The sequence below is a fragment of the Echiichthys vipera genome, assembly GCF_963691815.1.
Source record: "Echiichthys vipera genome assembly, chromosome: 19".
NCBI lineage: Eukaryota > Metazoa > Chordata > Actinopteri > Perciformes > Trachinidae > Echiichthys > Echiichthys vipera.
Window position 1 is genome coordinate 22,807,848 of NC_139844.1, and position 23,324 is coordinate 22,831,171.

General features: G+C 44.0%; 1 protein-coding gene across 4 annotated transcripts in view; it reads left to right on the forward strand.

The window, feature by feature from the left end:
- The window catches only part of klhl29 (kelch like family member 29), a 230,841-nt gene that overhangs the window by 168,678 nt on the left and 38,839 nt on the right, over nucleotides 1–23,324 (forward strand). For all 4 annotated transcript variants that reach the window (XM_083934650.1, XM_083934649.1, XM_083934652.1 and 1 more), the window contains exons 10-11: nucleotides 4,257–4,455; nucleotides 20,446–20,628. In XM_083934650.1, the coding sequence (XP_083790776.1) occupies nucleotides 4,257–4,455; nucleotides 20,446–20,628 (382 nt within the window). The remainder of the gene's footprint in view (nucleotides 1–4,256; nucleotides 4,456–20,445; nucleotides 20,629–23,324) is intronic.

Below are 23,324 nucleotides of genomic sequence, written 5' to 3' on the forward strand. Positions count from 1 at the left end.
AAAAAAAGCATTAGCCCTCCAGTCTCCACTAAATACATCCATACACACACACACACACACACACACACTCAGGGGATATCTCTCTCCATTCACAGCCCAATTGAATCCCTGGTTGTTTATTTAATCAGAGGTCAGCCCCCAGTGACTTCATTTTGTCTTACTCTGTTCAGTCCGAAAGTTGATTTGACTGTAAATCTTGTCGATGAGATTAACTATGACCACAAACGGCACATGATTATAATACAGTATGAGCATCCTGCAGACTAAAGTGTATCCATCTGTCTCTGTCTATGCGCAAATCTCTATGTGTGTGTACGGTACGTGTATGTGTGGGAGTGTTTTTGGATGGATTTTTCTGTGGTAGCCATCCTTACCTTTTTGCAGAGAACAGATGCCGTCTCTTTGAGGCAGTTTAACAGCCATTTTAAAGATGTTTGGCAAGTGAAGAGAGGCTACAACAGATGTGGGTTTCTGTGTAGCTAAGGATTGCAGATGGTACATAGAATGCTTGTTTTTCTTTATTTCATTTTCCACAGGTAGAGAAAAGTTAGTTTGTGTGTGTGAGAGAGGGAAAGAGAGAGAGAGAGAGTATTGATGTGGGTGTGGTTTACAGTGTGGCATGGCTATACTGCTAATCAGAAGACGTGCGCACTGGGTTCAAACGCGTCTAGACGTGACGACTGGTTGCACGCCAAAATCTTCTCTGTGAATTCTGGAGCGGTTGGTTGTTCCTGAGCCCTCAGATGACTCGCTCATTCCTATTCAAGGTCGTTGAAATCTATCCCGGCATACATTACACAGGAGGCAGGGTCCAGGGAACATTGATCATACCAAATCATGGTTTGTGGACTGATAACGTTTTGAAGCCTCGAGTTTGGCATTTTGTCCATCGCCATGTTGTTTTTGTGGAGACAGAAGTGACTGTATTCGGATGAGAGGGTAATGCTGGGGAGGAGCGAGAGGTTGGATTTGGCTGAAAACCCGAGTACACCGCCGTTGTAGTAGCTTGTCAATCACAAGGTAGCCACGCCTTAAGCATACCCTGCTTTATCATCTCTTTTACTCTAAATGGGACGATAATTGACTAAATTAACATTATGTTGTATTGGAGAAGACTTGAAACTAGGGATAGAGCCGAAACACTCATCATAACAAATCAAGTGAGTAGGGCCATTTTCTATACAGACTTCTCTTGGCATCTAGTGAAGCTGCCCCCTGCTGGACATTAGAAAGAATGCAGCTTTAAGGCACCGCTTCGCTTTAAGGCCTGGAGGTTTCCGCTTGGAAGACAAACACCTGGGCTAAGTCATGAGTCAAGTCATCATGTATTGCCTGGTTATAATATACACACAGCTGCATGATGTTGGACTTTGAAGGAGATACACGCAACATGCAAACTCCGCACCGGACAAGACCAACATTTCTAGGCTGTCCACCTGCTGTTCCAAATGGGAGCAATATTTCCACATGCACCCTCTGACACTTTAGCACATTTATTTCTGCTTTGCCACTCAGGGCACCACCTGGCTGGACCTGCTCCAGATACAGACTTTAATTTAGCTCTGAGGATCAGAGCGGTCAGTTGTGGACCTATTTCAGACGACCCGCAGATGCACACGTATCATCTTGTGTGCCAAAACTAACAAAATGCAGTGCACCTGCCCTCAGATTGTACTCATTTGAAGGATGTTTATCTCGCTTTGAAAACATGTCTTCATGTACGATTACTGGCCTTAATGATACGATGTCATCAAACCAAAGTGGGTGAGATTGTGGCAGACCAGGAAAAGAGTAGCTCGTAATAGAAAAGCAGAGCCTGAAGCTTGAGTCACCCCAGCTTGAGTGTGACATGACTCAGCAACTACTGGGCTAAATCTCTCACTATCGAAGCAACTTTAAAGCTCCGCACAGGTGTTTTCAGTTAATCCGGGTGATAACACCTCTTCTTAGGACTGTGTGTGTGTGTCTACACTGATTGATTGACATCTTCCCCTGTCTCCTGTTAGCTTTGTTTCACCTGTTAAAGTGGGACAAAGCACACCTTTATAATTCTTATTGGTAGACGGACATTTATGACCTCATAAATTTCCCTCAAATTCTCATCAAAGCTCCGCCCACCTTCAACCCAAGCAGAGGTCTAATCGGTCAGAATAACTGAAAACACCTGTGTGGATGTACAGGGGCTTTAATTGCAAGTAGTATCTTCCCCTGAGCTAGTAATTCTTAAGAATAACTCTGCTTAGTAGCTCGCTTTGATTTTACCTTCGTGCTGCATTTGAGCCGAGGCGCCAGTGTTTATGTGGGTATTGAGCTGTTTGTTTGATATACTGTTGGGTAAGCTGTGTGCGTTCACGGAGGAGGGATAAAGACGGAGGGTGTTCCGCCCTGAGAGCCCTCGCAGAGAGGAAGTGTCATCAGCAGATTACCCTGACTGCCGCAGAACCGTCCCAACCTCTCTCCTGTCGCCTCATTTTGTCTTCAGTTTACTTCACTTCGCTCCTCTTGTCTTTTCCTGGTATCTCTAGTCTTCTCTCTCTTGTCCGATCCCCTCCTTCTCACGCCACTCCCCTCCTTTTCTTACACTTTGTTCCTTCGCTGTCTTACTTCCCCATTTCTGGTCAGATGCGCCCAGTACATTGGTAGGAAACAAACAGGACACATGTCAGAGTAAAAAGGCCTCAGGTGGGAGAGGAAGATGCTTAGGCAGAGTGTCAGCTTATTGTTTGTTCTCCCCTGAATGATGTTTCTGTGAGTCTGTTGTTTTGTCGCTCTCCCCCGTGCTGTTCGGTCACATCGCTCTGAGCTGAAGGGTCAACGAGGTCAACCTCCACCCAGCTCACTGTCGCCCCGTCCAAGCTTGTTTACAGCTTTTACTGTCGACATAGATGAGCCTCCCATGGGGCTACATGTGGACACACTTAGTACACTTAGACACACACACACACACACACACACACTGAAAAGAAAAAGAAAAACACTCAGCAGCCAGAGCTGTATAGAAAGAGTTGCCATGGCAACAGTGTGTCCTACCTCTGTGGCTGAACACCTAGAAAGTATAAGCACACATAAGTGTATGCATACACAGCAGTGGAGCAAACATGCACACAAAAACAAATATCTATCTAGCCGTAGCTGAGGATTACATCACTTTCAGGTCTATACTTATGGATTATATTACTGTATATTATGGATAGTATTATGGATTCTCTATTATGGATACTCTTATCATACTCCTTACAGTTTCTGTGCCTATCTAGTATTTCAACCTACTTTATATTAAAAATGAATACATCATTTTTACAATACAGGAGCTTTAAATCTAAAGCCTAATATTCATGCTCACATCTCCATCTCAAAATACACTTTAAAGGAAAAGGTGCCATTTATAAACCGTAATTGCTGCGTAGAAACAGTCTTTATTTTCTGTTGGATCCTAAAAACCTGATGGTTCTACGGCATCTTTGGATCATCTTTTGGCTTGAAGGGGTTGTGATTAACCAGAGCTGGGTCTCAATTTAGCTGCACAAGAACATTAGCTGTCTGTAAGATTTAATTTGGAGCCGGAAAAATCAGAAGCAGTAGGTGGAAGCGGTAAGATACCCCCCGCTGTCTTGTTTCAGCTCTCGCAACCAAATGCACCATGAAAGTGAGATGGTGAGCGGATCTTACTGAGAACTATAAAAGGATGTTATGCTGGCTTTTTGTGCAATGATGAATAACTTTTAATGGCTGAATTAGACGTATGTAGAGTTATATCATGATGTTTACATGAGAAAAAGCCCCTTTTCTTGGATTTTCAGCCCTGCCTGGACATTTGGTCCTGTGGTATAGAAATAGAGAAGCTTTGACACGGACTAATGGTAACTGATCTAATGGTCTCACAACTACTGGGTTTCATCTCTCTTACAGCACAGGCTTTTGTCACGTTGTTGCTTTGCCTATGTTCGTTCATGATGTTATTTAAAAAGACGTGTATAATGAGGTCAGGACCTAATCCAACTATTCTTTGTGAAAGATGTGAGAGTCTGTGTTTACTGACTGTTTTTTAGTGTGCTATTTTGTTTATTGCTGTTCATATAAAGCCTCTTTGATTTTCCCTGGCAGTTTCACTCAGTCTAAATGAATTTAAAGGTCTTCTAGCAGTGTTTTTATTAGTGTCTGCTTTCATTTCTCTATTTTTGCTTCTGCTAGGATATCCCTCAATGTTTCCGTCTAATTTCTGTTTAAATCATTCTGCTTTTCTTCTGCATTCTCAGACTTTGTCAGATCTGCTGGCGGTGGTGCGTCTTCCCTTCATCCACCCGTCCTACCTGCTGAACGTGGTGGATAACGAGGAGCTGATCAAATCGTCGGAGGCTTGTCGCGATCTGGTCAACGAGGCCAAGCGCTATCACATGCTGCCCCATGCGCGACAAGAGATGCAGACGCCCAGGACCCGGCCGCGGCTCTCTGCTGGTAAACTCAACCTCTTACACGTTGTTCAGAGATAAACTGATGGGCATCATCTTTGGCCCGGATAACCCGAGAACAAGGTGGCAGTGACGTGACCTGCCACCCACCAGTGTTACTGACCAAAAACACATTGCCAGGATCTATGCACCCACACAATCACATATATCCACTCTCCATATTTTGCTGCTATGAGGTGACAGAGAGGTCAAACCATGACTTGCCACTGCCTGGTATGGATTTTAGCCAACAACTGGAAAGCAATGTTTTAGAGCTCCATAATCGTTTCCACACAACTATTGTGAATACTTAAGAATTCATGCAGGCAACAGGTTTCCAAATGTCAGCGTAGCTGGGGACAGAGGTTACCATGAGAAGTTTGAGACCATAAAAGCTCCTCCGGGCTCTGGGAGTTACTGAACCCAGGTTCACTTACAGCAAGCCCTGCACATAAACATATCTAACAAGTTTTTAACACCAACTAGGCACGGTCAGGTCTGTCTTCCATTTCTAAGCAAACAGTCAACCATTCACTGTCCGACTGCAGCCGATGTCCAAGCCATTGAAGACCATGTTTGTTTACATCATTAAATTCAAAGAATCATTCATGGAAATTGGAAGGCGCCTGCAAATTGCTTTTGGCCGTTAGATTTTTCCCTCAGGTCGGCCAGGACCCCGCTCTTTCCCCCTGTAAAGAGCTGCCTAATTATAGTGTCTGCATGGTATTATGAGTTTCGCACCAGCACACCTTACCATTCCGCACAAGTTATTTTCTGCTTGGTAGAATAAAGATAATTGCCTAACAAATGGTACTTTATGGAGAGGTCGGTTTACGAGCCAACATCGTTGTCCAGCCAGTCAGTGTGTTTATTTGCCAGTAAACAAACATTTGGGGGCAAATTGCATTAGGTTAATATTTCTGCGTCTGTAATTACCTATAACGCGGTCACGTGGGGCTTTGTGAGGAATCATTTGCCTCTTGAGAAAAGACATTTGTGGCATTATATATACGCTTAGCACCATCCCATTACTCATCCTCGATCCAGTAGTTTCCTTCTTGTTCTCAGCAGTTTCTTGAAGCATTTTCTGTCAAGACCCATTTTATAGTGTTTGGTATGTGCATATCTTATGCATCCTGCAGCCCCATTATGCAGTCTGAAGTGTGTATTGATTCACGGCAGCTTGTGGCTCTGTACAACAGAATTATATAAATGCATAAATGCTGCCGGGATGAATACATTCATGATGCATTATACCCCGATGGCTCCGTGAATGAGAAATATATGTGAGTTTTCCCAATCAAGTTTTGACACTTCTCAAGCTGCAGCTCTCTTTATGGGTGACTATTTGGAGCGAGCATTTTATCACTGAGTGTGTAAAACTTTGTGTTCTGATGCTCTGTACTTGGCGTACAGATAAATACCACTTAAATACATGGGCCTTGACATTTCGCATAGTTGTGTGTATTCTTGCCGGTCTGAGAATTTTTTATATATATTTTTTTAATGCCTGAGCGTGTGTGTCGTGATTGTCTTTGTGCATGCATGTGTTACTCAGCCATCTGCTGCATTGGACAGGGTGGGCTCTGCACAGCAGGGTGCATGGTCACTGGGAGCTCGGGGTAGACATGGAGACCAGCACGTGTGCACGCAGGATAGCAAGAAATATAAAGGAAAGCCTGGAAGGAGAGTTTGAGGTTGTTGGCACACAGAGGGCAACAAAGAGACAAGACGTGAGAGAACAGGAGGAGAGGTCGGGATGTGGTCAGAGGGAGGGAGAGAGGGAGGGAGAGAATGAGCCAGGGGGATCAGAAATGAAATTTGAAGGGCAGACATTTGATTGAGTTTATTCCATGAGCATGTGTCGACTTGTGTAAGCAGAAAATGTGTGTGTGTGTGTGTGTGTGTGTGTGTGTGTGTGTGTGTGTGTTGTGTGTGTGTGTCTGTCTGTGTGTGTGTATTTTAAATGTGTGCAAGCAGATGGGGCACCACCTGAGCTTGGTTGATAAGTCTGTCAACCGGAAAAAGAAAGGAAAACTGCCATGCGTGAAGCACTTCTTGCTGAGCGCAGTCAATCTGTAAACTTGTGAGTCGCGTGCATATGTGGATGTCTTCTTGTGTGTGTGTGTGTGTGTGTGTGTGTGTGTGTGTGTGTGTGTGTGTAGTGTGCGTGTGCGTGTGTGTGTGTGTGTGGATCCATGTCTGAGTGCTTCCAACATTCAGCCTTTTACTAGTTATAAATGTGAGTTGGATTACATTTTACAGCCTAGAAATTAAATTTACCCTTGTGAGACAGATTTTTAATTAACATCCTTGCACAGCTAGACTTAAGTCTGTGGATGCAATGATAGAGGTCATATTCACGGTGCAGGTGCTTTCTACCATTCATTAGTAAAGGTCAACCCCATATTGCATTACTGAGGCCGATATCAGCATTTGAGACCCTCCGTTTTTTGTTTTCTTCCAGTTTCATGAAACACCATCAACATGAGCTGCTGTGAACTCTCATACATTGGCTCAGTTGGTCATTACACAGACTTTGTACCAGGACGGTGGCAGGGGGAAGTTTGTTTGATGGCAGATACAACTGAGTCAGACATTTGCGTTGCTCATCGCATCCTGTCATCTCAATGAAGGGAGAAGCCGTTTTGACCATGGCTGGGGGGATATGAAGCGATTAACAGGGCGGTTAACAGAACGGTTGACAGAACGGTTAACAGAACGCTTGACAGAGCGGTTGACAGAGCAGTAAACTGAAGGGTTGACAAAGCGGTTAACAGAGAAGTTGATAGAGCGGGCGACAGAGCCAACAACAGAGCCGATGACAGAGTGGGCGACAGAGTGGGCGACAGAGCGGGCGACAGAGCGGGCGGCAGAGCGGACGACAGAGCCGACGACAGAGCCGACGACAGAGCGGTTGACAGTGCTGCATCTGTGACAGCGAGCTAAAATAGGCAGCACCACAAACCCTGAACATGACATTGACTTATTATCACCTAAATTTGTTATGTCGGGTGTGTCTGCTGACAGTTGGTACTTTACACATCCAGCAAACCGAGCAAAGATAGCATTAATGTGAGGTGTGTTTCTGTCCAACTGGCTAATGTATGATTTACTCTCCTTCTCTAGCGGACAGTTAGAGTGAATTTAGAACAGTAAAGTTACATAACATCAAACCAATTACTGTCGTTAAAGGTGCTAAAAGGCCCCGTAGCGCTGAGGGAAACTGCAGTCTACTAATACTTTTCTTCACCACGAGTGACACCTTTCACATTAAATGTTGATTAAAGCCTATTTTATTCTTATATTCTGACAGTAAAAACCTGGTGAAATGTTGATATCGAGCTCATATATCATGTCAAGCATAAGAAAACCATTAGCATGAATATTAATGGCCTATGAAGATACACTCTGCAATATGTTCATAAGATGGAATAGCATGAACTTTTTTAAATTTAAGGAAAAAGGCCGACATCATAATGAGGACTTGCTCCATTAGCTGTAAGCTCTAGAAAGAAAAAAAAAAATCTATCGCAGCTGAGCAGAAGCAGCCAGATGGTTTCCATGCACCCTGTAATTGTGTTGTTTTCCCAGGTTTTTTCTCTTTTATTGAGAGAACCACTGTGCTGCGATTTGTTTTCTTTACTTAATAGCCTATTTTTTATTGATGGTTGATTTTTATATCAGTCCCTCTTGACAGGTCCTGGCCCACCACCACATTGTTTCACTCGGCGTGCTCCTGTCCAGAGTTAGTGGAACTGGATTTAAAGGAAAAGAACACTTGTATAACAATGATGGAAAGCATTCGGACCAAACTTTTTCTCCCACGATTATCACAAGGCAAGAGTCATCAAATCTGAACAACCATCATGGCCTAAAGTTTGTTTTAGAGTTGCCTCGCTGACTGAAAGTGAGACAGTCCTCTACATTATTGAGTGGACGCAAGTTAGATGCAAGTTAAGGAGCCAATGAGATTTTTACTTATTGAATTTTCCTCCTTCCTATACATCATTCTCCTACTGCAGCAGTGAACATTTCATGTAGCTGGTGTGTTTTGTTAACAGCCTCCCGTCTTCCTCATTTGGCCAGAAAAGAGTCTTGGGTAAAGTGAAAACTATAAGTGTCTCATAGTGAATCTGTGGTGTTTTGCGTACTGTATGCGTATCTATTAGCAGCTAATTGGTTAATTAGAGTGTGGATGTGCATCTGATTAGCTGTCATTAGACGTTGCAGGGGATCAGGGGGATTAAACAGCCACTGGTGCTGTGAGTTAACTATAAGATGCACTGTGATTTCTTACATATATAGATGTTTGTTTGTGTGATATTAAGAAGTCTCCCTTTGGTATTTGTGTGTGTGTGTGCGTCCACGCGCTCTCCTTCCCATTCCCCTCTCTCCACATGTGTCGCTGTGCTCGTCTCAGAGGAGGGTGCAGAGCGCCAGGGCAAACTGTTAACTCAGCCCAGCCAAGTGGAATAGCACTCAGACAAATGAGCTGTAATGACTAGGAGACACGGGGGTCCAGCTCAACTCGCACTGTTTCTCTGTCATGCTCACGTGTGCGTACACACACACTCACACACATGCATACACACACATAGATTTGTTATACTTTTATATACATAGGCTGTAGGATGGAATGATTAAACAGCTGCTCCATTCTTTCTCAGCCCGTCTTTCTCTATGTCCATGTCATTATCCGTAATCAAGCATGTATTTGGAGGCGGAAAAGAGTATTTAGCAAAAGGTCCCTTATTGTAGAAAGCGAGATGTCCATGTCTTTTTTTTATTGCATGCAGCAGTGACAATGCAGAGAGGCTGAGAGCTCAGATGCAGGAGTCCCCACAAACGCTGACCAATCAGAGCAAACTCTGCTTCTTCAGGAGTGGGGAGGGGGGTGTTAAAGAGACAGGCGCTTAAACAGATGGAGTAGAAACACAAAATACAAGTATGAACCTGAAAATGAGCAGAATGTGTCCCCTTTAAGATAGAAATGTTGTCGTTAAACATGACCGTTTTACGTTCCTGCAGCATAAGGCCAGCCAAACAAAATATGCTGCGCTGGTTGTGTGGTGGTTGGAAAATGGAAGCCTGAAATCAAACCAAGCTGTTCTGTGAGGTCCGAAACCCGTAGGCGTGACATTCATCTACTCATTTGCACCTCCGCCAGCCGCAACTCCCCGGAGAGTCGCCATAGTGCACCACCACCACCGCCACCACAAAGAAAGCAGAACAGGATTCACACCTTGTAGGGAGAGCATAAAAGATCATCAGATGTCTTTCCTCTGAAGTCTGCCACATACGGCTGCTGGCTCTGGCCCGATTAACACTCCGTCTCGCTGATCGCCTCGACGTTTCCTCAAATGTTCCTCGTCAACACTGACAGTAGCTCTTCTTCACGGAATAATTGAATTTGCCATCTTTCTCTCTGGCTGCACAGCCTCAACGCTAACTATTAAGCAAGGCGAACACGACGGGGGAAGCTGTCAGCAGTTTGGAAAGACAATTATAAGCTTTTTTTCTTTTTTAATGTCAGGACTGTTGATTATTGTCCTGCTCTGTGTAATTATTCAGCCTGGTTTGTCTTTTGGAGCCAATGCAGCGTGAGATTACTCTGTTTCACCTCTCAAACTGGAAAAGCAGGATGGAGGAGAATGTGCCAGAAATGTCTTAATCGCTCTATGTGAAGAGTGCCCTTCAGCAGATCCTCTTCCGATTTTATTCCTGGAGTCTGAGATGGTATTTGAAGGAGGGTGAGGGAGGGGAGGGAGAAACAGAGCGAGCAGGGGAGGGAGGAAGTTTGATGCAGCTATTCACAGGAGAATTGGAGTGTGAGTTTTTGATATTCCTTCAGCTTATCAGTGAAATCTCGAGCAAACATATCTATCTGGGCTCATAAATGTAACATGGAGGCAGTAAATCCAGATTAGATAACCCATGGTCTGAATATCTGCAGGGGCTTGCAGCCAAAATTAAGGTGCTGTGTACAGTCAGCCTGAGCTACGGAGGAGAGAAAAACAGGGCGAGGCAGAAAGGGAGGGGGAGACAGGTGAACGATCGTCCCTTAAAAAGGACTTGTCTCAATCTGCTCCTAGAGCTGCAGTTCGTGCTCAGACCGAAACCGAGCACAATTCGCAGGAACAGGGATCAGCCTCAGCATCGCTCATGCCACATCTGGCATTTTGACCCGCTGTACCTGCTGCAAGGCTCCAGGCTGCTTCTGCTTCATCCAATATTCAACAGACAGAGTGAACCTGGTTACAGCTGTATCACTGCATTTGCTGATGATGCAGGTTTGGTTGTTTGGAATGTATGTGCGTCTGCATCCATCAAATCATACGCTTGCAAAGATTATTGGGTCATTTATCCAAATAATACCTTTTGCCCAAGTTTCGAGGTATCAGTCTTGCGTGCGTGTCACCGCCACAATACATGGAGAGGAAATGGAAATCCTTTCATGTGTGCAGCTCACAGCATTGAAACAATACATTTAAAACATTCAAGAGGAACATCCCTCTCCAGTGGCAGTGTCCCCGTTACACTGGAAGCTCCACAGAATAAACCCTGTAGAGTTTTCATGTGGACTTTTTTCTTTGATAGAAAGTTATTCTACCAAAAACTGTTGGATTGTGAAGTGTCAGGGACATTGTGAGTTTTTTTTAGGTCCCATATTCTGCTAATTTTCAGGTGCATGCTTGTATTTTGGGTTCCTACTAGGACATGTTTGCACGCTTCAATGTTCATACAACGCATTATATTCTCATAGTCTCAATATACCTGTTTTCGCCCTCTGTCTTACGTTTTGGCGCCTCTCCCCCCCACAGTGTTACTAGGTCTTCCTTTATCTAAGGATTGACCATTTGAATACTTTCAAAGTATTAACTATTTACTGTATATGGCACCTCAACCAGCATTATATTCAAACTAGAGACCATCCTGTGATGGGATCATAATGAATCCCTGAAGCCAAAACAAGCCAGGGGCGTAAGGTGGTGGAGCAATGGCCCCTTCCTTACCTTTTACTTCTACCCGCCCTTGCTCAATCCACACACGAACTCAGCAATCATTTTTATCTCCACTAACACATCTGTAACGTTTTGTGTCTGTATAGTGCACGGTTGTGATGCTATGGAGGCGACAAAATCCATCCACAGACTAGGAAAGCTCAATTTTTATGGGATTTTAATGTAATTCCAATGCTGCAAGCACCGCAAACCGCTAATCCATTCACTTCCATTGTGGAGGGGAATAAAGTCACTGAAGGCCACTTTAGGTAAGTCGGTAAATTGAGTGTACTGACCCTTTCAACTCAGAGGGAAGAGTTTTCCTCAACAGACAAACAACAAACATCCAAATGCACACACACACACACAAACACGCACACACACACACACACACACACACACACACACACACACACACACACACACACACACACACACACACACACACACACACACACACACACACACACACACACACACACTTCAAATTGTGCACATGCATACATATCACACTTCCCTGAACCCTGACATTATATTAAGGAGCCTTTGGCCCCCTGATCCTCACCATTGCAAATTAACACCCTGGGAGAGAAATCATAGGATTAGGGAGGGAAAAAAGCAATGGAGAGAGATTAGAGAGAAGCGGCTGAGATAAGAAGGAATGGTTATGGACCAGCTGTGAGATATGAATGGCTCTGAGCCCTGAGAGACAGACTGCCAGTGTCAATGTGCCTGTGATACCCAGTGAGTAAATGTCTGCACCAGTTTCCCTCAGTCAACCAGCATATGAATATATTTACACATATATACTGTATTTACACATGCAACACATATTAACACTCAGACACATGGTAATGGCTTACTGCAAAGCAACCTGATTTCTTTTCCTACTGATGAAGATACAGACTAACGCAAAAGCTGAGCTCAAACCCTCAATCTGACAATGATTTTTAGCGATGTACTCCTTCATAAAGTACACTGCTGAGTCAAATCCCTTGTGGAGTCTTTGTTTAAATCTGTACTAATCTTGAAGGGATAGTTCTGCCTCTTGAAGTGGGGTTGGCATGAGGTACTTATTCATTGTGATTGTGTTATCTACAGTAGATGGCGGTCAGCACGCCGCCAGTTTGGAGAAGCAGGCAGGAGTATCGAAGCTACTGTGGAAGGGGGCAGCAGCTGCAGCAAATCATACTTTCTTTTAACCCAAAATAAAATCCTGGCCTGTGGATGCTGTTCAAAACAAATAAATCGATTTAACCAAAGGAGGACTCAAATAAGAGCTATTACCAGAACTAAAAAATAGAAGTAAAACCTCCCTAATTTATGTTGCCTAATCAAAACCAAACACAGTCAAAACAGCATGCATGCACCTAATGTGTTTAAACAGAACAATGCTCAGCATGTGGAATCAGTAATCAACATGCAAAATCTATACCTGGACCAGTCTCCTGGTATTTAACAAGTGCCTCAATTTTTACATCACAAAAGCCTCAATGCATCTTTGAGGCTTAACACACAAACAACAGAAACAGGGATGAGCTGCTCAAGGAAAATCACATCGGCCCCAACTGAAAATCTGGCCAAGTATTTACATGTATAGCAGGTCCCCTGAATTGCATCTCCCAGATTGGATTGGACGGGCTCGACTGGATTCTGCTCCGGTCAGGATCTCCAGATACCCAAACAGGAAGTGGTAAGGGAGGTCCCTGGCTGGAGCCAATCTCCAACATATCCTGTTTTGCATATGCAAAGAAAACCACTGAAATGGTTACACACAGGAGAGGGAGCCAGCGGCAGCTGTAACAGATGTGACTTGTGCAAAACAAGCTGCAACTTACTGTTTAGAAAGCACTAATGTTTTCTAATTTCTTTCTACTCCACAGTAAAGCTGTTAGGCACATGGAGAAACAAATCTATTGATGCTGTATCCTCAAGCTGAGCTTAGCCTACTGAATGATCAGAGTCACTGACCAAATCTGTAGCTTTGTGTAGTGGAGCTCCCAGTACTGGTGGCTGAAAGTGCCAAGTCTACTTAATAAGATATGGTATGCTTTTTACGAGCCAAAAGCCTAATGAAAGACAGCAAAATCCACAGAATCAATTATGATGCCATAGCTCAGTTGCAGATAGGTGGTAACTGGGCTATTAACCTTATAAACAATGTTTCTATTCACCTGGTTTTGGACTAAACTAAACTAGCACCAACAGACAAAGCAATCCAGGACTGAGTGGGCCATGAAAAGCAGAGTTTAGCCTGCTGTCTCAAGATATGGCTTGCCATTGTGACTTGGACTGCAGTCAACTCAGGTCACTGCTTTGATGACTTGCTACTTGACTTTACAGAATAAAAACTAACTTGAGACTCAACTTAGACGCTTAGCTAACATTTGCCTAATAATGTTTGATATTACCTTTAGGGTGTAAGGAAACGATCTGGATCATGGATTCAATGATCAAATATCATTAATGTGCAAAGTGAAAATATCAATACAATGCATGATTAAGATGCACCTTTGTTTTGAAATTCTCACTTTCTATGTATTTTTTACTTAAAATAATTGTTTTTCGAGCTCAGTAATAAAACTGTCAAATCCTGTTTTAGTTTTGAGGTGACATAGATGCAACTGATCCTGTTGTTAAATGCCAATACAATATCACCCAACAGCCCCTGAATTCAATAGAATCCAAATTGTATCATATCAGGCTTTGTGATATCAGCAAATATTGTACTGTTGTCCACAGATTTGGTACAATCATTTATTGTAAAACTTTATTATTTATAGCCCATATCACAAATGAAACTAAATTAAATGTTGACATTTCGATGGAGAAGACACATACAGTCATATTAGTACATCAGGTCACATACACAAACCTGCCACATGACTTGACCTGCCCACGAAAAAAGGACTTGGGACTTACTTGAGACTTGGCCATAATTATTGTAATCACTCATCATCTTTACATTTTTGATATTTATTATTGTTATGACAGCATCTGGTAGCAAAATACTCTCTTAGGTCTATTTGGGTTCATAAATAGGATCTTCTGCCCAGTTGTAATTGTATTTAGTCGAACTTCCTTTATTTTTAAACGCTTTATCTGCATTTCCTCAATGTTGGTTTAAGAGAAGAGCTTTAAAGTTCATGTTTGACTTTGAAAACAGAGTTGATGCAGATTACGTGATATGACTGAAAGCTCCGTAAAAGTTACCAAATGGACCTCGAGGGGAGATGGTTTTGTCAACCACTGTTTCCAAGATCAAGAGTGACCTTTTGGAGCTGGTATTGGTAGTGCAAACCACTTACAAAGAAATCTAATGCTGGGTGGGCACATACACATGACCTGTGTTTGAGAAAGGCACTTAAACTCTCAACTTCAACCGTGCTGAGTAACTATTAGGTGTCAGTGTGTTTCTTTTTGCAGCTTCACCCAACCCAATCCAATCCCACTTTGCCTTCGACTGTACCTGTAGCAAAGCATGGCTGGTTAAGGTTAGGTCACAAAGAGTTGAAAGAGGGGTAGAAGGTGAACAGAATGTAAGAACAGGACGCAGTGAAGGAAGATGAAATGGGGTGTACATTGGAAAAAGAGTGTCTCCTGGAGTTTTCAGAGAGAACGACATGAAGAGAGAAAGAGAGGGCGCAAGATATGGAGCGAAGACTCCCGTAGCTTGCGAGAGAGAGAGCTGGAGAAAGAGGGAGGGTGTTAGCCACGGGGTAAAAAAAGAGGATGAATAGTGAAAGCAAGGTCACAGCATGGGGGCAGAGAGCAAGGAGACGTATAACAAGGTGCGATAAGAGCCAGCGTGGCAGCAGGGAAGAGGAAGCGACAGAAGCTTTCCTTTCTGTGTTCATCTCTCCATCAACCTCTCTTCTTCTGGAGAGACTGTGTGTCTGTGTGTGTTTGTGTTTGTGTCTATGTCCCCAGTGAGGATCCGGCTTGCACCGGCATGGGGTAAAGCATGGACGGCATGCCGCTGTCAGAGACAGGCTTCATTTGGTCGGGGTCGAGTTGGTTGGAGGCAATACGCAGAAACTGTCTGAGTGTGGGCGTCAGGTTTGGTGTGTGTGTGTGTGTGTGTGTGTGTGTGTGTGTGTGTGTGTGTGTGTGTGTGTGTGTGTGTGTGTGTGTGTGTGTGTGTGTGTGTGTGTGTGTGTGTGTGTGTGTGTGTGTGTGTGTGTGTGTGTGTGTGTGTGTGTGTGTGTGTGTGTGTGTGTGTGTGTGTGTGTGTGTGTGTGTGTGTGTGTGTGTGTGTGTGTGTGTGTGTGTGCGTCACGATCTGTAGGTGGGCATCAACTTCAATTTGAGATTCAGCTCTTACACAATCCTGTCCTGCCCTCAGAACAGACACTCTTTGGGGCTTTTTTTTTATCACAATTCACAGCCTGTGATGACTGAAGCCTCATCCTGAGACAGTTAACGCTCGCCTCTGTCCAGATGTTGCCATTGTAGTTTATGCTCAATGTACACTGCCATATTTCTTCACTGTAACATAATAACAACATCCAGACGTTCAGGAGGCTTTTACCAGCAGCCGGCTTATCGGTAGAGGTCTTACTCCTCTTAAAAACAAATGTAACAAGTGATTAACATTCGTAAAAACACAAATAAAGCGAATAAATCAGTTTCCTGTTAAAAATCAGTGGTTCTCCAATGCTGTGTGGCCCATTGTCGGAGGGGCTGTGAGCTGAGATGCCGCTAAAGTTTGTTCAGCTTGTTTCTCTGATAGCTAATTATTAGAATCCTTCATCCGGTTAAAATACAAAATGAAAAACCACCAAGATGGCGCCCATATTCTTGCGCCCATATAATGTATGTAGAAGCTATAATGTCTCACCACAGCGGCCCGGGTCTGACTCCGACCTGACTCGCCCCCTCTCTCTTTCTCCCATTTCCTGTCAAAACTCCACCGGTCCAATCCAAAGAAAGGCCAAAAAAAAATTCTTTAAAAAAGACAAAAAAAGGGGATTGACACCATTGACAGGTGACCAATCACAAGAACCAATACCTTGGTTAATGACTGGTTTTAATCAAACAACTGGTTTGAATATTGACGGAAACATTTGGGTAGTGTAAGAATACAACTCACCAAAATCTATAACTTAGTCGTTTTAGACATTTTAATGTGCACATTTTACATATTATATCTTTAAAGTACCAGTAGTGAATGTTTTTCTATAAGGATGTTAATGAATCAAATGAGCTGTACGTAAAAAGTGTCGCTTGTGACAAACCTACAGAGAATTTTTCACTTCAGCTCAGCTCTTCAGAAAGGTTTTAGCAGCTCCTTTTGTTCTTATTTTAAGGCCTGCGGTTTTACTGTTTCAGTCCACGCTCGTCGCTGTTATCAGTATCGTTTCCAGATGCAGCAGGTAGCCCTTTCAGTGAAAAAGCTCTATAAACCCACTGTACTCTACCTGCACAACAACAAACGGCAAACAGACATAGCAAGCGACTGGCTAGAGAACATTTTTCAGTGCCTTTTAGTGGTAAATGTCTGCACACAGGGATGGAGAAAGAATCAGATAAAGTGCTTCTGTCAAAGTAGAAATTAAGTTCAACAGTGGCAGCTTGTTACAAACAAGGCACTTCTGCTGCATGGTGTCCAATAATAGAAGACCGGAGCAGCACAACCTAACATCCACCTGAAAAATGTACTGTATGTGTATGATTATACAGTGTGTGTCCTCTAAGCAGGGTGCTGCTCAAAAGTTGGGCTCAGTTGATTCTTCCTGAATATAGACGGGTTAAAAATACACCAGAAATATACCAAAAGGTCAGTAACAATCAATCAGGAGATGCAGAGATTCTCTTCCCAAACTGCCATGGGTATAAACTCCGTCAGGAAAAAAAACAAGAGCTGTCAAGACTTGGTTTTCCCTTCATCCCCAACCCTTCGTCTTATCCTTCGATCCCTTCATCCCTCTTTCCCAACTCCCATCAAACCGCGGACTGACTGACAGCCGTCCCTGTGAGGCTTCCTTTTGGGAGGAAAAACTCACACATGCACACACCCACGCAACCATCTGATCCGATGCCGTGACTCCCCGTCAGCGGTGCTGCTCTCCTGTTTTGTTGCGTACTGACAGGCCGGTGTATGGTTGTGTTAGCTTGTGAATGTGTTCAGGGCTTCAGGGGTCAGAGCTGCGCTGCAACCTCAACGCCCAGATGTGGACTCTCCCTGACGTGTCTGGCCAAGCGAAAAGGGCCGGGAACAACCACGCACATGTGCACTAGGTGATAATAAAAAGACACGATAAAAAGGCATGTGCACAGACATACATATCGGCACGTTGAAGAAGCATGTGCAACTGCTTAAGCTGGCCTAATTTGACGCTGTGAAGGTCCAAGAGGATAAATTGTATGTATTTTTTGTAGTCAGTAGTTTCACAGTTATGTTCTCATATTAAATTGGGGAAAAAAAAAACCTGGGGCATAAGGTCATTTTAGTATTTTGTTTCTTCAACCATGTTTAAAGATGCAACTGAATTTTATGTTGTTTTTTTCCTGAACACTATGAATCTATTAAAATATTAAAAACAAACCTCAGAACACTGATTAGACATACGCTAGTCAACCTTGCCAAGTTAATTGAAGCAGTCAGTGAAAGATGAAATGAGATGAAATGGTAATCCTACAAAGGCAGAGACACTATACAAACTCTTCAAATCCAATAAAGTTTCAAAATTGTGTGCGATAAAGAGAAAGTGAGTACAAACACGCACAGCAATAGCAGCAAACTTATCACAAGGAAGAACAATAGCAGAGCAAAGTCAATATAATTAATGTGTGTGTGTGTGTGTGTGCGTGTGTGTGTGTGTAGGCATGCTTGGAGGCTCATGAGAGGGAAGACAAAGAGCCTGTTTTCACTTAATTTTTTTTCAAAGCACAGCCGCTGTAGCTGCGACTGTCCTATAAAACTCCACTCCCATTTATTAGCTGCATATCCAAGGTCTGTTGGAGGTCTGTTGGAGCCTTTTGTGGTTTGGAGTGTGGGGCGTTATGCCATGAAGCTGTGAAAGCGGGGCTGTGATGGGAACAAATTCAAATCTTTTTTAGCAGCGCTCCAAGTTGGCGCATCTTTTACACGCTGCCAGAAAGGGCGGCGACGCTCGCGACTCCTACGCCCTCCATACAGTGTCCTCTTTTAGCTTGTGTACCTTCATCCTGGCAGCCACGCTGTCACAATTTCTGCTTGAGCCATCACTTTTCTTTTCCGTCCTACGCCGAGGAGCACGTTCTCAAAATCACACAGAGGGAAAGCGGCAGTCAGCTTTAAGCTGTCCACTAAGTCTAAGCTGTATGTCCACGATATGTCTGAGGCAGTGCTTACTGCTCTGTTTGTTTGCTCAGCCTCACCAAAGCCCATTGTAGTATTTGTATCTTTCTCCTCTTTTATCCTTCTACTCTTCCGAGAGAAAAACTCTGTGTTTTACCAGCTTTGAAAGAGAAAGAAAAAACAAAAAGAGGGGAATAGGTTTTTTAAGAGAAAGAAAGAAGGCGAAGACAGCCGCCTATGGATGTGCCTGTCAGGCAAGTGTTTGTGTGGAAAAGTATCGATCCAAGCAGATGAAGCAGTGGTTAGCCTTGGTTTGGAGTGTATGAAGATTAGTTTTCTCTACACTCCCTCTCTTTCTTCTCTCTGTCTTTCATTCCCTCTTTATTTCCCTCCCGCACTCGCTCTCTCTCTCTCCCCCTCTCTCTCTCTCTCTCTCTCTTATCATCCTGTCTCTATCTCTCCCTATCGCCTTCCCCTCTCTCCCTGGCTCGCCTCCCTCTGCCCGCCTGCCTGCTGCCGCTTACAAACACACAGTTCATTTCTGTCTGGCGGCTCGTCGTCTTGCCTGCTCACTGGAGCCTGCTGCTGAAGACTGAGAGGACCTGAGACACGCATGTGGCAGCCTGCCAACCTGTTTGTGCGTTTTGGATCACTGGTGTCTTTATCCAGCAGCTCCCTGTGTGTGTGTGTGTGTGTGTGTGTGTGTGTGTGTGTGTGTGTGTGTGTGTGTGTGTGTGTGTGTGTGTGTGTGTGTGTGTGTGTGTGTGTGTGTGTGTGTGTGTGTGTGTGTGTGTGTGTGTGTGTGTGTGTGTGTGTGTGTGTGTGTGTGTGTGTGTGTGTGTGTGTGTGTGTGTGTGTGTGTGTGTGTGTGTGTGTGTGTGTGTGTGTGTGTGTGTGTGTGTGTGTGTGTGTGTGTGTGTGTGCGCGTGCGCGTGCGTGCGTGCGTGCGCGTGTGTGTGTGTCTGGGAGCAGAGATCGGCTGAGGAGTAATAGGGATGAGTGCTCAGTGCGTCTCAAGTATCTTCTTAATCACACAATGTCCTCAGAACACATGTGTGCATCAGACCAGACACATCTCCACGCACAAATGTACACAAATTGATTCTCACCTATTGATTTTGCAATTCTCTTATTCCATGCTCAAACACAGTGTATGTTTCAGCAGGAGTGTGTGGACATTAGTAGCAAGAAAACAAAAGAGCTGGGCGGGATCCAAGGAAATGGCAGCCCCATCAGTCTTGGTAATTGAGTTATACTTTCCCATTTAACTCAAAGTTAACCAAGAGGAAACTTTTCTACTTTGCATTTCTTTTTTCATTTCCCCACAAAGTCGTTGACGCACGGAAAACCAAGGCCTACTGAATTCACACAGCACTTATGCACTGCTGTTGTGTTTGCCGGTTTTCAAGCGGCCTATCAAGGTCCTATGAAAAGGTTCAAAGGTTTATTTTGTTACGTTGTCATTATTACTGTAAATATACAAATATTCACCTTGCCCTTAAAATCCGCAAAATGCTTAAACATCAGACAACAATCCAAAAATCTGTGCGTGTTGGTTACAGGAGCTCCCAGAGAGGCTTTGACTCAATCTTGGCTCTTATTTACTGGTGGAACTCTTCCCTTATGACCTCCTTTCTCCCATCGCTTTACTTCCTTTGTCCACCCCAATAACCTCCTTTCTCCTTCCTCCTCCTGTTCCTTTGTCCTCTAGGTGTAGCGGAGGTGATAGTTCTGGTGGGGGGGCGTCAGACAATCGGGATGAACCAGCGCTCCCTGACAGCAGTCACCTGTTTCAACCCCCAGAGCAGTAAGTGGTACCCGCTGGCCAGCCTGCCCTTCTACGACCGCGAGTTCTTCAGTGTCATCTCGGCGGGAGACAACATCTACCTGTCAGGTGAGCTAAATCACCCACTCCAGCAGCACAATTGTAGCTTTCCTGTCTCAGTCATGTAGTGGCACAGAGCAGGACAGTAGTTATCATCCATGGTGCTCAACCCACAGAGAAATGCACACATCCCATATTCATATGCCTTTAAATGAGCAGTCAGGACTTCTGTACAGTTGTGATGTCACAACTATACTATATATGGGTAGAAAGAGACGCTAAAGTGACGTTACAGTGATTCCCCGGCTGCAGTGATGGTGTAGAGACGTCGAGGGAGCAGATACAGAAGCCCTGGAAACAGTGACCGATTAAGAAACTTACGGTTCGGATCGTTAATCTGGGAAAAAAGACAAGACAAATTAACATAAGTTTGTCTTTCGTTGATTATTATTTTTCCATTCCTCCACTGCTTGTGTCAGTACCTGCCCTAAGATGAGTGGCTGTGTGACTCTCGTAGAGGGGGCATGTCTGGAGCACGGGACTTCTCATCTCCCAGTCTGCTGTGATGAAGTGAGCTGTTATCGTCACAAAGCTCTGTGTTCCCGTGGACGCGTGGCCATGCTTGATGTGTTTCCACTGTCTGTCATATGGCTTCCTTGTGCCACAGTGCCTACACACCATCACGGCTTCATCCACTATCCTCTTTCCTTCTTCATAGTACTTGAGAGGGAAGCCAAAATGCTCCCATACAGGGGATTTAAATGACACGGGGCGTTCTAGCTCCTCCGTTTCCTCCGCTTGCCGTGACCACGCTGCTCTTAACAAGTGTGTGGAATGAACATGCGCACAACTTTTTCATTAATCAATCCTCAGATCACGTGTGTGCCGAACCGCGGATATCGATCCCAACGGATAACGGTGATCCGTTGCACCTCTACTTTTTTAGGAGGGGGGCTTAAAGAGACAGGCACTAAAACGTGTTTGATAACGATAATAAATTCCACAACGTTCCCCAAGTTTTTCGACTGGACACGAAGAAGTAAGGAACTGACATTTCCTGGCTTGAGTTTATCATGGGAGCAATTGACAGATTCTTTTGAACGTAAGACGACAGTTTTAGATCAGGTAAAGCAATTTCTCATCCATTACTCGTCCTTTTAACAAACTCCCTTTCATCATGCAGAATCTTGATAAAGGTCTCCACACTTTAATTCATGAACTCTCAGTGAGGACATTTTCACTTTGTGACTGCTATGATTCGACAAAGCGAAGCTGCCCAGACCATCGCCAATTTCTTTTGACCTTTGCGGAGACAGTTGAAGAGTTCTGAAAGGGTGACTGCCTTCAACGTTTACTCATGTGTTGCTTTGAAAACACAGAGCAGTCCAATATAAAACTTTAATGCTTTGCTTTTCAGAAGAGTCCTTCTTATATACAGTCCAATGTTTCTCCTATTACCTTCATTTTTTTTCTCTTTACTTTTTCCTCTGTGTGGCTTTACAGGCACTGCAGTGTTCTGTTCGGTTTATTTTGTTTCATAGTGGCACACTGTGCACTCTGTGACTCCCTCTATGAGACACCTTTAAGTTGCTCTTCCAGAGGCAGACTGAATTTCTCCCTCCACGGTCCATTTGTGCGGGAATCTTGCACGGTGCTCAGACCTTGACATTGCACCTTGGAAATGCAGCAGGATTTGTCCTGCGTGTACCTTTCCTCCCTCTTTTCATATAAATGTAAATTTGTGTTTGGGCATTTGGAACAGGTATGCATGTGTCCGCTGTAAGACAGACAGCCAGTGGGGAAATCAGAGGTGTTCTAGCCAATCAACAGGCTCCGGTCTGTAACCTTCCTCGCACTCAGAGCAGGGTCACTGAGTCACGGTTGGTGTTACATGTCAGGCTACACAGCTAACAGGGCTTTTTTGAAGAGAGCTGAAACAAGTACAGTCTTGATGGTTGGCTGGTTGACTCTTCATCAACACAGAGGCTAGCAACTTTCAGTCAGTTGGCCAAGTGCACTTTTTCTTTTAAATCCCTGAAAAAAGACAACATCGGAGTGGAGAATGGAAAATAATTTGGAGAAAGAATATGTTTAAATTTTTGAATCATTATATTAACACTGGATGCCCAAGAGTTAGAAAAACTTGTCTAGGAGCTAAAGGTTTCTTTTGCACTCCTGTTAGTGTTTCCACGGCAATTGAGAAACACTTATTAGATTAAAAGACAGTGGATATTGAAACAGGAAATACAGCTCTTTACAGCAGAAGAAGGAAGCGCCGCACGGCTCTGCTAGCTAACAGGTTCTCTTTAGTGGGGCAGGTCATCAGGGGCTGGTAGCACTAACGGGGCTTATGTTTGGTCTTAAGCTAAGTCTGTTGAAACGTGGCGCTCAAAGTCCAGCCTAATAGTTTTGCCGGTTGCACCATCTAGGCTTCTTTGCACCAAGACTGGGTGTAAATCGTACGTTGAGTCAGGAGCAGGCATAAAGTTAAAAACTCTGCCGTTTCATGTATCCGCAGCCTGATGATGTTACACAGCACAAGAGCCACATACAATGAACAACAATATGCATTAGCTTTCCTGCTAAATACTCCTTTTTATTGTTACTTACAAACATACAAACACGCATTTTGTCCTTCACCTCAGCTTTTTGAACGAGCAACCACACAAATGTTCACTGGTCCAAAGTGCACTGCTAACATCAGTTATCAAGCTGGATAGCTAGCTTATTAGCTGGTCAGCTGTCGTCGGCCGATGTATCGCCAT